The sequence below is a fragment of the Egretta garzetta genome, unplaced genomic scaffold, assembly GCF_000687185.1.
Source record: "Egretta garzetta isolate BGI_Z169 unplaced genomic scaffold, ASM68718v1 scaffold77, whole genome shotgun sequence".
Classification (NCBI taxonomy): domain Eukaryota; kingdom Metazoa; phylum Chordata; class Aves; order Pelecaniformes; family Ardeidae; genus Egretta; species Egretta garzetta.
The window spans coordinates 294,367-305,742 of NW_009260130.1; the positions used below are offsets into that span (position 1 = coordinate 294,367).

Sequence of the window (11,376 nt, forward strand, 5' to 3'; positions counted from 1 at the left end):
AGATCAGAGACACAGAGGGCTCTGGCTGGGAGTGCCTACACCCCACCCCCCTGCCAGCAGCTGACAAACAATATCTGTTGGTCCTTGGATATATTCACCTTATGACTTTAAGGCTTGATTTTCTTCATGTCACTAATTATGCAAAACCTGCAAGGTAGGGGGCTGCCTTGTACTGAAAGACTGTAGTTTCTTGGTTTGGAGCTTTGCTCAAATCAATGGGGAAAACACCTCACAATGCCTTTCAATAGGGTGGGACCAGCCTTCTGCATCAGCCCAGTGTCCACAAAAGCATTCCAGCAACCTTAAGCTGGACTGATTTAGAAAAGCTCTCCTCTAGCCTGACATACAGCACATACAACATGCCAGGATGGTTTAGAAACTCAAGCCATCTGGAGTTCTTTTCCACAAAAACATGTGTGCGCCAGAATTTGTCTCCTCTGAGCCACCCACAGTGAGAAAGGATTGTATTAAAGCTGGTTCAAATTTCTCAAATTCAATTTTAGGCAAAAGAAAATAGTCAATAGGTATTTGGAAAATGCCTTGGAAAGAACAAGCTGATTAAAAACCTAACAACAAACTTTGAAGAAACATTAACACTGTCCATTCAGAGCCCCAAAATACTGAACGGCCTCCAAAACTACGCTTCTTGAGGTGAGGTTCCTTCCCCTTCCTGCCACCTTCTCCCTCAGTGTTTTACCAGCCAGATTTAGGGTTAACCCAAAGCGAGTCCTGGGTCACGAGGGCTCCCTTGCTTCAGAAACAAGCTCTGTTCTCTGTCTATTGGAAGTGCAGTAAATAAAGATACACTCAGGTTTAAGACTAACCTTACTTGATCCCTTTAGCACAGCAGCTGTAAATCAGTATCAAATGCAGGCAGATCATTTGATTGTCTCCCACTATCTATGACAGGCCATTTCTCAGGTGGCCAGAAGGAGACATCTTAGCTGACAGATAAAAAGAAAGAGCCAGTTAGAAATATGCACGTACACACACATTGAGAAACACAACTGGCAGTTCATTAAGTCCTGCTTGGAAGCGAGAGCATCATTACCAAGCACTGTGGGCAGATCAGAAACCCTGCTCCCAAATTCCCTGAAGGCTGTGGTGCTCTTGCTTGCAGCGTTTGGGTGGGTCCATAAAAAGATTTCGGCCACAGCATGGTGAAATGAGGCAGCGGTGGGGAGCCCTGGGCACTGCAGGATGCAAGGACAAAGGAGGGGGCAGACAGGATTTCTCACACTGACAAGCAACAGGAAATGGGGAGAGCATGACTCACGCCAAAGGCCTCAGCCATGGCTCATGACATGGGCTGCAGCATGCCCTCAAGTCCCAGGGGAGAGCACAAACACAACTGGCTACCTTAATGCAGCCGCCACCACATTAATCAGCAAAAGGTGGCAGACTCCACCGAGGCATGCTCTAAGGCACTGCCCTCCCACAGCAAAGGAGTCTGCAGCAAGGTGTGTTCAGCTCCAGAGAGGAAACAGTCCTCTGTCTGACAGAGCCTACTGCACATAACCCCACAGCACCTTCGGAAATCTCAGCCCGAGGACAGACAAACAGCACGCCTGCTAACGTCTGCATGATATCGAAATCTCCCCTTTGACCACAGGCAGGCAGAACAGGACTTACCATATGCTATGTCTGTATGCATGGACATCGATCCAGGACTGACTGCTCGTCTCGAGCACAGACCATCCAGCAGCTAGAAAGCCATCCAACATTAAATCAAGCACTGTGAGGAACAGCAACAAGAAACCAAGGAGAGGGGAGAGTTGCAAGATGTTTGCTTAAATCACCTATTCAGTATTTATAAAGCAAAGAGACAAAAAATCCAAATCAGATGCAAATAACTCCTGAACTGAAAGATCTGCATTTCCCTTGAGCATGCCATTCAGCAGATGACTAAACCAGTCCTATTGTTTATGCAAAGAAAAATGTGCAGCTTCCCTTGACTACCCCCATCTGTGCTTCTTAACCTGGAGGCAAGACTGCCAGGCTTACTGGCCTCCTCTAGATGGTATTTATTAAAGCCACTTGCCTGGAAGCTGCCCTGCCTTGGCAAGAGCATTTCATGGCTCTCCCCTGCCCCCCAAACCGCTTAAGCCACATGTAGTCCATGAGATGTGCAACTTTGTGCAGTGCCATGCAGCGGCTCAGCTTTTTCTGGCAACAGATGTGTTTTGACATATACGTACTACGTGTTACGAAACAACATTGCTCATCCCCCCTCTCCGGAAAAGAGGCTTTATATATAGGGATTTGTGATGGGGTTTGTCAGCTGCTTGTGCTTGCTGTGAACTAGCATCTCCTACTGCTGTGGGCCATTCCTCACCTTTGCCTATGGACTGTAGTGCCCAGGACTTAGATGGGAAGAACAAAAACAAGTTAACAGGCTTGTGGCTTATAAACCTCCAGCAAAAAAATAAATATACACTAGAACAAGATGCAGGCTTTACCTTCTTTGTCACTGATGCTATGACTCACAAACAGAGCTGGCAACTCAGCTGATGAAGTATTTTAGTACATGAAGCTATCTAGGAAGGAAAATCGCAAGATTATTTCCTAACACAGTTGGACTGGTTTATACACATTTTCTTATTTGAGAATTAATCCCTTTCCAGCGATTGCATGGATTTACATTTTACACTCCTCAATAATATCCAGCACATTTCCTCCTGCCTTTTAAGTGACTTGATGCCACTTGGCACAAACACTGGGTAAGGGACATGGCCTTGCTCCGTGACTTGATGCCACTTGGCACAAGCACAAACACTGGGTAAGGGACATGGCCTTGCTCAGACACAGGATACAGTGCAATTTTGGGGTTCAAGGCAGGGTCGGAGCACATGGTCCTGCCTTGGTCGCCCAGCCTGTGTACATGAACGCGTGCGTGGGCTAAACGAGAGGCACAGGCATAGCCAGGCAGGGATATGAAGCCACCCACCGTGACAGGCAGGCTTCCCCTTGGGTGAAGGCACAGGGAGACAGAAGCTGCAAGAGAAGCCAGTGATGGTACAGGGGAGGGACTGGTGCTGCCCCAAGCTCTACAGAGCCTCTACCAACACCGTGCAGGCTGCAAATGAACAGTAGCATTTGCTTTTCCCTTGGGCTTTTGCTCTGGAGCTCCCCTGTCTTCCCTGGCCACCAGCAGGCTTGCAAGCCACCTGGCTCTGAGGACAAACCCTGCCCTCATCCTTACCAGCTCCCCATTTTATTCTGGGGCCAGGAGAAAAACCAAACCACAGGACTGTAGTGCTGGCTCCTGGTGGCCAGGGACAGGATGCCAGAACAGCAAAGCTGTTAGACAAAGGCTGCAGCCCCATGCACTCATTAACCTCTGATAAGAGAGCAGCCCAAATCCTCTAGATACCATCACCAGCCAGCACAAGAAACAGTAGGGAGATAAGGAGGATGAAGTGCTTGTTGTAGAGGGAGCACACAGCTCTGTGCACAGTCCCTGCAGCAGTAACGACCCCCAGTAAGGCCTGAGAGGTATTCCTTGTCCACGCTGTAAGCCAGACTCAAGACCTTCCCATTTCCCCTAAGCAATCTCTTCTGTTTACTTGTGGCATGCAACTCCCATGTGGACTTCGGACAACCTGCAGTAACACCCGCTCTGTGCTTGGCTGTACAAATTTATTTGTTCCCTGCCGAGTTACTGTGGCACGCCAGGCCAGAGACACACACTAATGCAAAATCCTCTAATTCCCACTTCCACGAGAATATTCTGGGCTGCATTAGAGACCAAGAAACATCTCTTCTGGTACCAGATTCATCAGAACATTCCTCAAGTCTACAGCTATGTCTCAGTAAAACTGAAAGGAAAAACAAACCAATTACTATATTGGCAGAGAGCCAGCAGCAAGGGGGAAGCTGTGTGACACATCTCAAAGGAGTTTGGTCATAGCTTCCCATGGCAGCATTAGAAACGCAAACCGAGGCCAGTCCCCACAGACTCACAGGCTTATGTGGAGCAACTTGTGAATAGTTTTCATGGGTGTTTCCTCCATAACAGAAATGATGACTTCTTAAAAAATACATTGTAAATAGCTTGTGGCCTTTGAACACATCTGCCTCAGAAACACTATCCCCCAGAGGCAAAAGCATCCCAAACCTTTGTCAGACCAATCTGCCATGAGAAGTTTCGAGCCTTCCTTCAGTGCCATCAGAGCTAAGAAAACTAGTAGCAAGGTAAAGGTGTATTCTACAAATACAGGTGGTTTTTAGCTTTTATTTTATAAACAGGTTGTACAGTAGGGGAGTCTTCATAGACATTAAGAGCTTAAATGTCTTGACTTCACCAAAATCCAGTACAGATTTAAAGTACTATAAGCCTTAGTCTTATTTAAACCATCCAGAAAGAAGTTTGCTCTACCAGCTCAAATTAACTGCCCCAATAAAAAAGCATCACCTATACAAGGTCCCCCAGCTGTGCCTTTAGAGACAAGCTATTACACTAGAAGATGCCATGCTGGGTTAGCTAATTAACACAATGGTGCCTGAGCACCAAGCCCCTTATCTGTAACATGGAGTACACCCAACCACTAACCTACATAAGGCTATGCCACTTCTCCCAGAGACACCCAAAACCACCCCTTAGGTCATACAGGGAGCCGCATCTCTTTTCCCCCACTCACCACCTCTTAAAAAAAGCTTCTTTTTTTTTTCTTTTTATTTTCCATCATTTGTAATTTCTTCCTTTACCTGTTTTTCTTCTGGCTTTTTAAGTTTTCCTCGCATTTTCACTGTTGTTTTTTTTTCCTGAAGGTAACAATTAAATGCTTTACGCTCAAAGTTTCCTACTCTCACATTTATCATATTTAAGCTTTCACTAAAAATAAGATAAAAACCTGATAGCTTTTTTCCCCCTCAAAAAAATTAGCACAGCTAAACCACAACCATATTCCCTCAGCCACAAAACAAAAACCAGAAAATGACTTAGTTTTGGTTTTTTTCACCATCCTACTGTTTGCCAGATGAGCTCCAAAAAGACTCCAGCCTCCAAAGAAAACCACTCTGTGGGAAAAGAACAAAGCCTTTCCCAGGCTCCTTTTAAGCAAGTCTCGCCCAGCGCTGAGGCTATATAAGGGGATAGGTGCTATTATTTTCTTCAGGTGTGGGGATTTTACCTCTGATTGGGGATGTGGAGGCTAGGGAAGACTTTTTTTTAATATTCTCTTAGAATTTTTTGAGGTGGGACTATTATTGTTTGTTTCAAAGGTTTTGATATTTGAATGCAGAAAATTTAATAAATATTTTCATGTATGTTGGAAAAAAGTGTTTTGATAGCTTGCTTTGATATATTATTATTAAATATTTTTGCTGTAGTTTAAGTTGATATCTTAAAATATTTTTCTTTATTATTAATAGTAAAGTAAGCTTTTTTGCTTCAATACCTTCATGTTGGGGATGAGGGATATTAACTTAGCTAAACTGAGAACTCAACTTTTAGCGTTTTTCAGTGTGACTCAGTTTCCAAAGACAATATTTTTTTCCTCTGAAGGGCTAACAACTCTCATTTTCATAAGAAAGCTGTACAGTTAATTGTTTTTTTGTTTTTGTAAAGCCCACTCTTCTAACCTGCTATCTGGTACTACTTGTAGTAAATGTAGTCATGAGACATTCTAGCTTTAACAAGATTTAGTAGCAATTGGGGTTGTCTCATTACTCGTTAAAAGCGTGCAAGGCATTCTTCTCACTGTGGAGTTGTATATCAATTATTTAATTCAAATGGTGTTTGTCACAGTAGAAAAAAGTGCATTTTGTGTGATGCCCTCTTTGATTGATGGGGTTTTTTTTTAATTCTACAAGTTCCCTTTCTTACTGCTTCAGGAAGTGCTGTGATACAAAGGATGTCCTGGCCATTAGCTTAAGTTAGCAATGTTCTGCTGTATTGCTCATCTGCTTTGCCTAAGAAGACTTTTTTTAATTGCATGAAAGCCTCTTGGGTTGTTTGAGCTGGGCTCCCACCGCTGCTCTAGCATTCAGTCTTTGTCCAGAGGCTTGTAAGAAACCAAAAGTGAAGCACGGCAATTTGTTACCAGCTTGCTGCTCTCAGATTGGGAAGCTTAGCGTACATTCGGTGTGTTTGTAGATGAGAAGCTCCTCTCAGATGGAAAGCTTTCATCTGCTGAGTGGGAGGAGCTTCACATCTGCAAAGCTCTGCTACAACTGGGACTCAAATCGACACACTCCCCCTCCTGTGCTGGGCTTACCCCATTCAGTGTAAATGATTGCTAGTTTAAGCACTAGTCTTGCAAACTCCCATGGTTTAAGAAGCCATTCTATTGGGTTTAAGTGACAAAGACCCTATAGGCAGTGGGCAGTTGGTGACTAACAAGGAGGCTTCATTAATAGCTGAGCAATTGCATCAAACTGCCAGCTCACCCGTGCAACTTCTGTTAGTAAAGGCTGCAGCGCAAGTCTAATCAGAGCCAATATTTGGGAACGTAACCGACACCTTAACAGGAGCTGCATGAATCAAGATCAACATCCAGCTCAGTGGTGCTGTCTGCTCTTAGCAGTCTGATGAGTGGGTGCAAAAGCATGTGACCCAGGAGCAGGGAGGCGGTGAGAAGCGGAGTACCCTGCTTTCAGGGGTACCCTTGCCATAACTTCATAAGACTTGGAGTTCACAGGCTTGTTAATATGTGATGGGCAAAGGCTACTGCGTGACAAAACACACCCCTTCTTTGAAGGACGTGGCTTTCGGAGTGCAAAGCAATTGGTTAGAGATAAGCATTGGAGAGCAGAAGGGTAGACTTTATCATCAGCAGCTGTGGAGTGGGAGGCGTGTTTTCAAAAGCAATGAGAGGGCAGAGTCCTGCTGTGCATTAATCCATGACATGTCCTGTGTTTCAGGGTGGTGCAAAATCAGATGCCTGGATTGGGTGTGTATATCAATTATTTAATTCAAATGGTGTTTGTCACAGTAGAAAAAAGTGCATTTTGTGTGATGCCCTCTTTGATTGATGGGGTTTTTTTTAATTCTACAAGTTCCCTTTCTTACTGCTTCAGGAAGTGCTGTGATACAAAGGATGTCCTGGCCATTAGCTTAAGTTAGCAATGTTCTGCTGTATTGCTCATCTGCTTTGCCTAAGAAGACTTTTTTTAATTGCATGAAAGCCTCTTGGGTTGTTTGAGCTGGGCTCCCACCGCTGCTCTAGCATTCAGTCTTTGTCCAGAGGCTTGTAAGAAACCAAAAGTGAAGCACGGCAATTTGTTACCAGCTTGCTGCTCTCAGATTGGGAAGCTTAGCGTACATTCGGTGTGTTTGTAGATGAGAAGCTCCTCTCAGATGGAAAGCTTTCATCTGCTGAGTGGGAGGAGCTTCACATCTGCAAAGCTCTGCTACAACTGGGACTCAAATCGACACACTCCCCCTCCTGTGCTGGGCTTACCCCATTCAGCGTAAATGATTGCTAGTTTAAGCACTAGTCTTGCAAACTCCCATGGTTTAAGAAGCCATTCTATTGGGTTTAAGTGACAAAGACCCTATAGGCAGTGGGCAGTTGGTGACTAACAAGGAGGCTTCATTAATAGCTGAGCAATTGCATCAAACTGCCAGCTCACCCGTGCAACTTCTGTTAGTAAAGGCTGCAGCGCAAGTCTAATCAGAGCCAATATTTGGGAACGTAACCGACACCTTAACAGGAGCTGCATGAATCAAGATCAACATCCAGCTCAGTGGTGCTGTCTGCTCTTAGCAGTCTGATGAGTGGGTGCAAAAGCATGTGACCCAGGAGCAGGGAGGCGGTGAGAAGCGGAGTACCCTGCTTTCAGGGGTACCCTTGCCATAACTTCATAAGACTTGGAGTTCACAGGCTTGTTAATATGTGATGGGCAAAGGCTACTGCGTGACAAAACACACCCCTTCTTTGAAGGACGTGGCTTTCGGAGTGCAAAACAATTGGTTAGAGATAAGCATTGGAGAGCAGAAGGGTAGACTTTATCATCAGCAGCTGTGGAGTGGGAGGCGTGTTTTCAAAAGCAATGAGAGGGCAGAGTCCTGCTGTGCATTAATCCATGACATGTCCTGTGTTTCAGGGTGGTGCAAAATCAGATGCCTGGATTGGGTGTGAGGCAAGGAGCCACGTCCACCTGCAATGAGGAAACGGCAGCGTGCGCGGGCGTGGAAGGGGCCAGGTAGGCTGAGGAGTAAGTAGCAAGGAGGTCAGGAGTGCTTTGAAATGGAGATGCTCAGGTTGCGTGTGTGTGTGTCCAGGGGTGGATTATTCCTGGGGAACTGGACCTGTGATGCCTGTATCACCCTGCCTGCCTGCCTGATGCTCCAGGGTGGCAGTGCGATTCCTCCAGGCATGCCTGATGAAAGCTCTGGCCCTGCCTTCTGCAATTGGCTGGACACGAGTTTCACCCTGTCCGTTGCTTATTTTCACCAGCAGAAAACTTGGAGGATGAGGCTTTCTATGGGTTTCTTTGGAAGAGAGGTTACTTTCTATGGAAGAGAGGTTACTTCCACAAGCAGTGACTGACTGCTTTTAAGAAGTGTGGTGTAGGAGCTGTTCAGTATTACCAATGTTAGCGGTCCAAGAACTCCCAAGTAAGCCTAGGGCGATAAATCAGAGTGAATGGATCCAGTAGGGCAAGGGGTTTTGTCTCAGGCTTCCTAAGGGTTGCTTTATAATTTAAAAATTGGAGAAAGCAGCTTGTCTGTGTCATCTCAACAGGCGAGCAAACAGTGGTCACAAAATGATTTCACAGCTTGTTGTTAGGCTGAATTAAATACTGCTAGGGAGAGAAAACTGCTCTGAAAAAGATGACAGACAGGGTCTGCAATGGTGTTCAGGAAAAAAAAAAAGTGCTACTTAGATTTGCGTCACGGAGAAAGGTCATGGAAAGGCTGTAAAATGAGAATCCCAAGGTAGCACTGTCCTTCTCAGTCTTTGTCTTAGCAACACTGGAGATAGTAAGGGGAAAACCTTATTCCTTGGAAGCTGTAGCTGGCTTGGGAGCAAAAGTAGGCTCCCCACCAGACAGCTTTAGTCCACTTCTTTCATTTGGAGTTTCTTCCCTAAAGCTCGCCATACGCAAAGGCTCTGGTGGCATCCCTGAAACCCCCTGTCAACAGGCTGCATCTAAGGGCTTCTAGCCCGAGGCACATGGAAGGCTTCAGGGAGCCCTTTCCTAGGGACCCGGGTGCCGATGTGAATTGTGGCAATAGCTCTGAATGTGGCGGAAAAGACTTCAGCATTTTACCAGGCCACTTTGCCATTCTAGGCTGTAAGCCCTAGCTGGAGCTAAGAGGCAGGGAGATACGCAGGATTCCTCCTGCTGTGGGGGAGTCCTGGAGGGCCCTCCAGGGGTCCTTGCCAATGGCTCAGAGGCCACATCAGAGCTGAATCTCTTATGAGTTCAAGCTTGTGTTGTCCTCTCAGAAAGGAATGATCATTCACAGGACACTGCCTTGGTTTACCGAGCTCTTTCCCCTATAAAAGGGGAAAACCCGGCCTTTTGTGGCCCCAGAGCCAGACAGAGTAGCTTCCCTTCTGCGGGAAAGAATTCCTCCCTCACATAAACTCCAAGCAAAGCGGAGACCTCAATTAGCGCCTGAGCAAGGACTAGAGGCATTCCCCGGCATGCGTGTTATGCAAGGGTCAGGTTCTGCTGCCCTGATTCCCGTTCCTCCCCGAAACTGCAGGCATTTAGGCACATGCTTCAAATACATGAGCAGTCCCAGCTACTGCACTGGTCTGTCCCGAAAGCATCCCACCGAAGCAGTCAGCAGCCCTAGTTTCCCTGGTCCGGTGTCTGGGGTCACCCAGCAGCAGGAGCATCAACCTGGCAGTGACGTACCCCTGCCTCATGTATTTTAGCACTTTTCCTGCCTTCGTAAAGGATATATAGGAGAGCCAGGTTAGGTGCAAGATTAACCTATTCCATTTTTTGGCTGTTTAGAAGCGCATTTATGCTAACTCAGGGAGCAGAGTATATTACAGGACCCACATAATGCAGTGAGATGCCTAAAGCCAGCTTGTTATTTGTAAGCTCTCAGGAACGACTGCACTGAGCATCTCTTCCCTGCACCGGGACCCCCAGTCCCACCCACTCCCATCACATAAACACCTATGAGGCAATTTAGTGCTGGGGTCTCTGGGGAAATGCGGCTCTCGTTATGAAACTGCCTTCGCCCTGCAAGCTTGGGACCCATACCGCCACACAGCTCCTTTTCTGCCCAACTCAGGTTCCCGCAGCAATGCTTTCTGTCCACAGGCATGGGAACGGGGCTCTAGCCGCAGCGTGGGTACCACTTCCCGGTCTTGTGGTGTGAGGAAAGGGACTGGAGGTACAGGAAGGAGGGGGTGGTATCTGTGCTGCCGGGTGGCCTGGGGCAGTCGTGGGGAGGAGCAGGGCTGTGGTGCTGCCCTGCATTCCTTTCTGCATGGGCTGGTGGGCAAGTCGGGCTGAGAAACGGAGTGGGTGTGTTACACCCTCCTCTGCTCGGGGCTCTCCAGAGGCCACCCTCTGCCACAGCCAGTCGCTCTCTGAGGACACTTGCTGGAAGGCTGGACCTTGATCAGCTGCCTTTTTAAAAGTGGGACTCATCCTTAGTCTGCTGGGATTTAAAAGGGACGCCGTCCAGAATTTAGGTGGTGTAAACAAGTGTTTTTCAAACCCCAGGACCACCAACAATCTGTCGCTGTAAGCAAAAGCAAGCACTCCACCCTGGCTGGGGCCAGGCCCTGAGCTTCACACTGGAGTTTGAGACCCCAAACCCATGGTCCCTCTAACACTCGTGGTTGTGGCTGCACCCAGCAGCTGGTGCCTGCCCTATGGGGTGCGTAGGAATTGCCCACCAAAGGGTTCAGATGTGCTTCCAGAAGTCATCGCATCCTATCCATGGTTGAAAAGCAAGAAATGGGAGGGAGGGCAGAGAGGCTCAGACAACGGTTCATTGGATTAATTTAAAGGTACATTCTTCAAAGGGTTCAATCTGTTTCACAGCTTTTTTCTGCCTGTCTGGCTTCCTCTTGCAGGATGGCCACCAAGGTCCCACCTCTGCTGGCAGGGGATGCCAGGGAGCTGTCTCTCAGTCGCTCTCGCTGCTGGTTCGGTGGGATGCTGCCCTGTGGCCGTGCTGCGGCCTGAGGCAGGCAGGCAGCGCTGCCCTGCCAGCAGACAGAGAGACCTTGCTGACAGAGGACACGCTGCGGTCCAGGGGCTGTGTGGGGAACATAATTGTGCCTCGGGGTGCCTCCAGGAGCTGCCAGATCTCCCCTGAGGTGGAGCTGCCCAGATACTCCCAGGGCCGGCGCCCGCTGCCGTCCCGCACGTGCACTTGGCACCCCAGCTGCAGCACCAGCACCTTGCTGCCGAGCTGATGGCCGTGGATGGCAGCCAAGTGCAGCGGAGTGT

At 47.6% G+C, this 11,376-nt stretch overlaps 1 protein-coding gene across 1 annotated transcript in view; it reads right to left on the bottom strand.

Moving 5' to 3' along the window:
- Positions 1–11,050: 11,050 nt before the first annotated feature.
- The window catches only part of SOWAHB (sosondowah ankyrin repeat domain family member B), a 19,927-nt gene continuing 19,601 nt past the window's right edge, over positions 11,051–11,376 (bottom strand). The window contains exon 2 of the mRNA XM_035896952.1: positions 11,051–11,376. This exon is cut by the window's right edge and continues 323 nt beyond it. Coding sequence (XP_035752845.1) covers positions 11,051–11,376 — 326 coding nt within the window.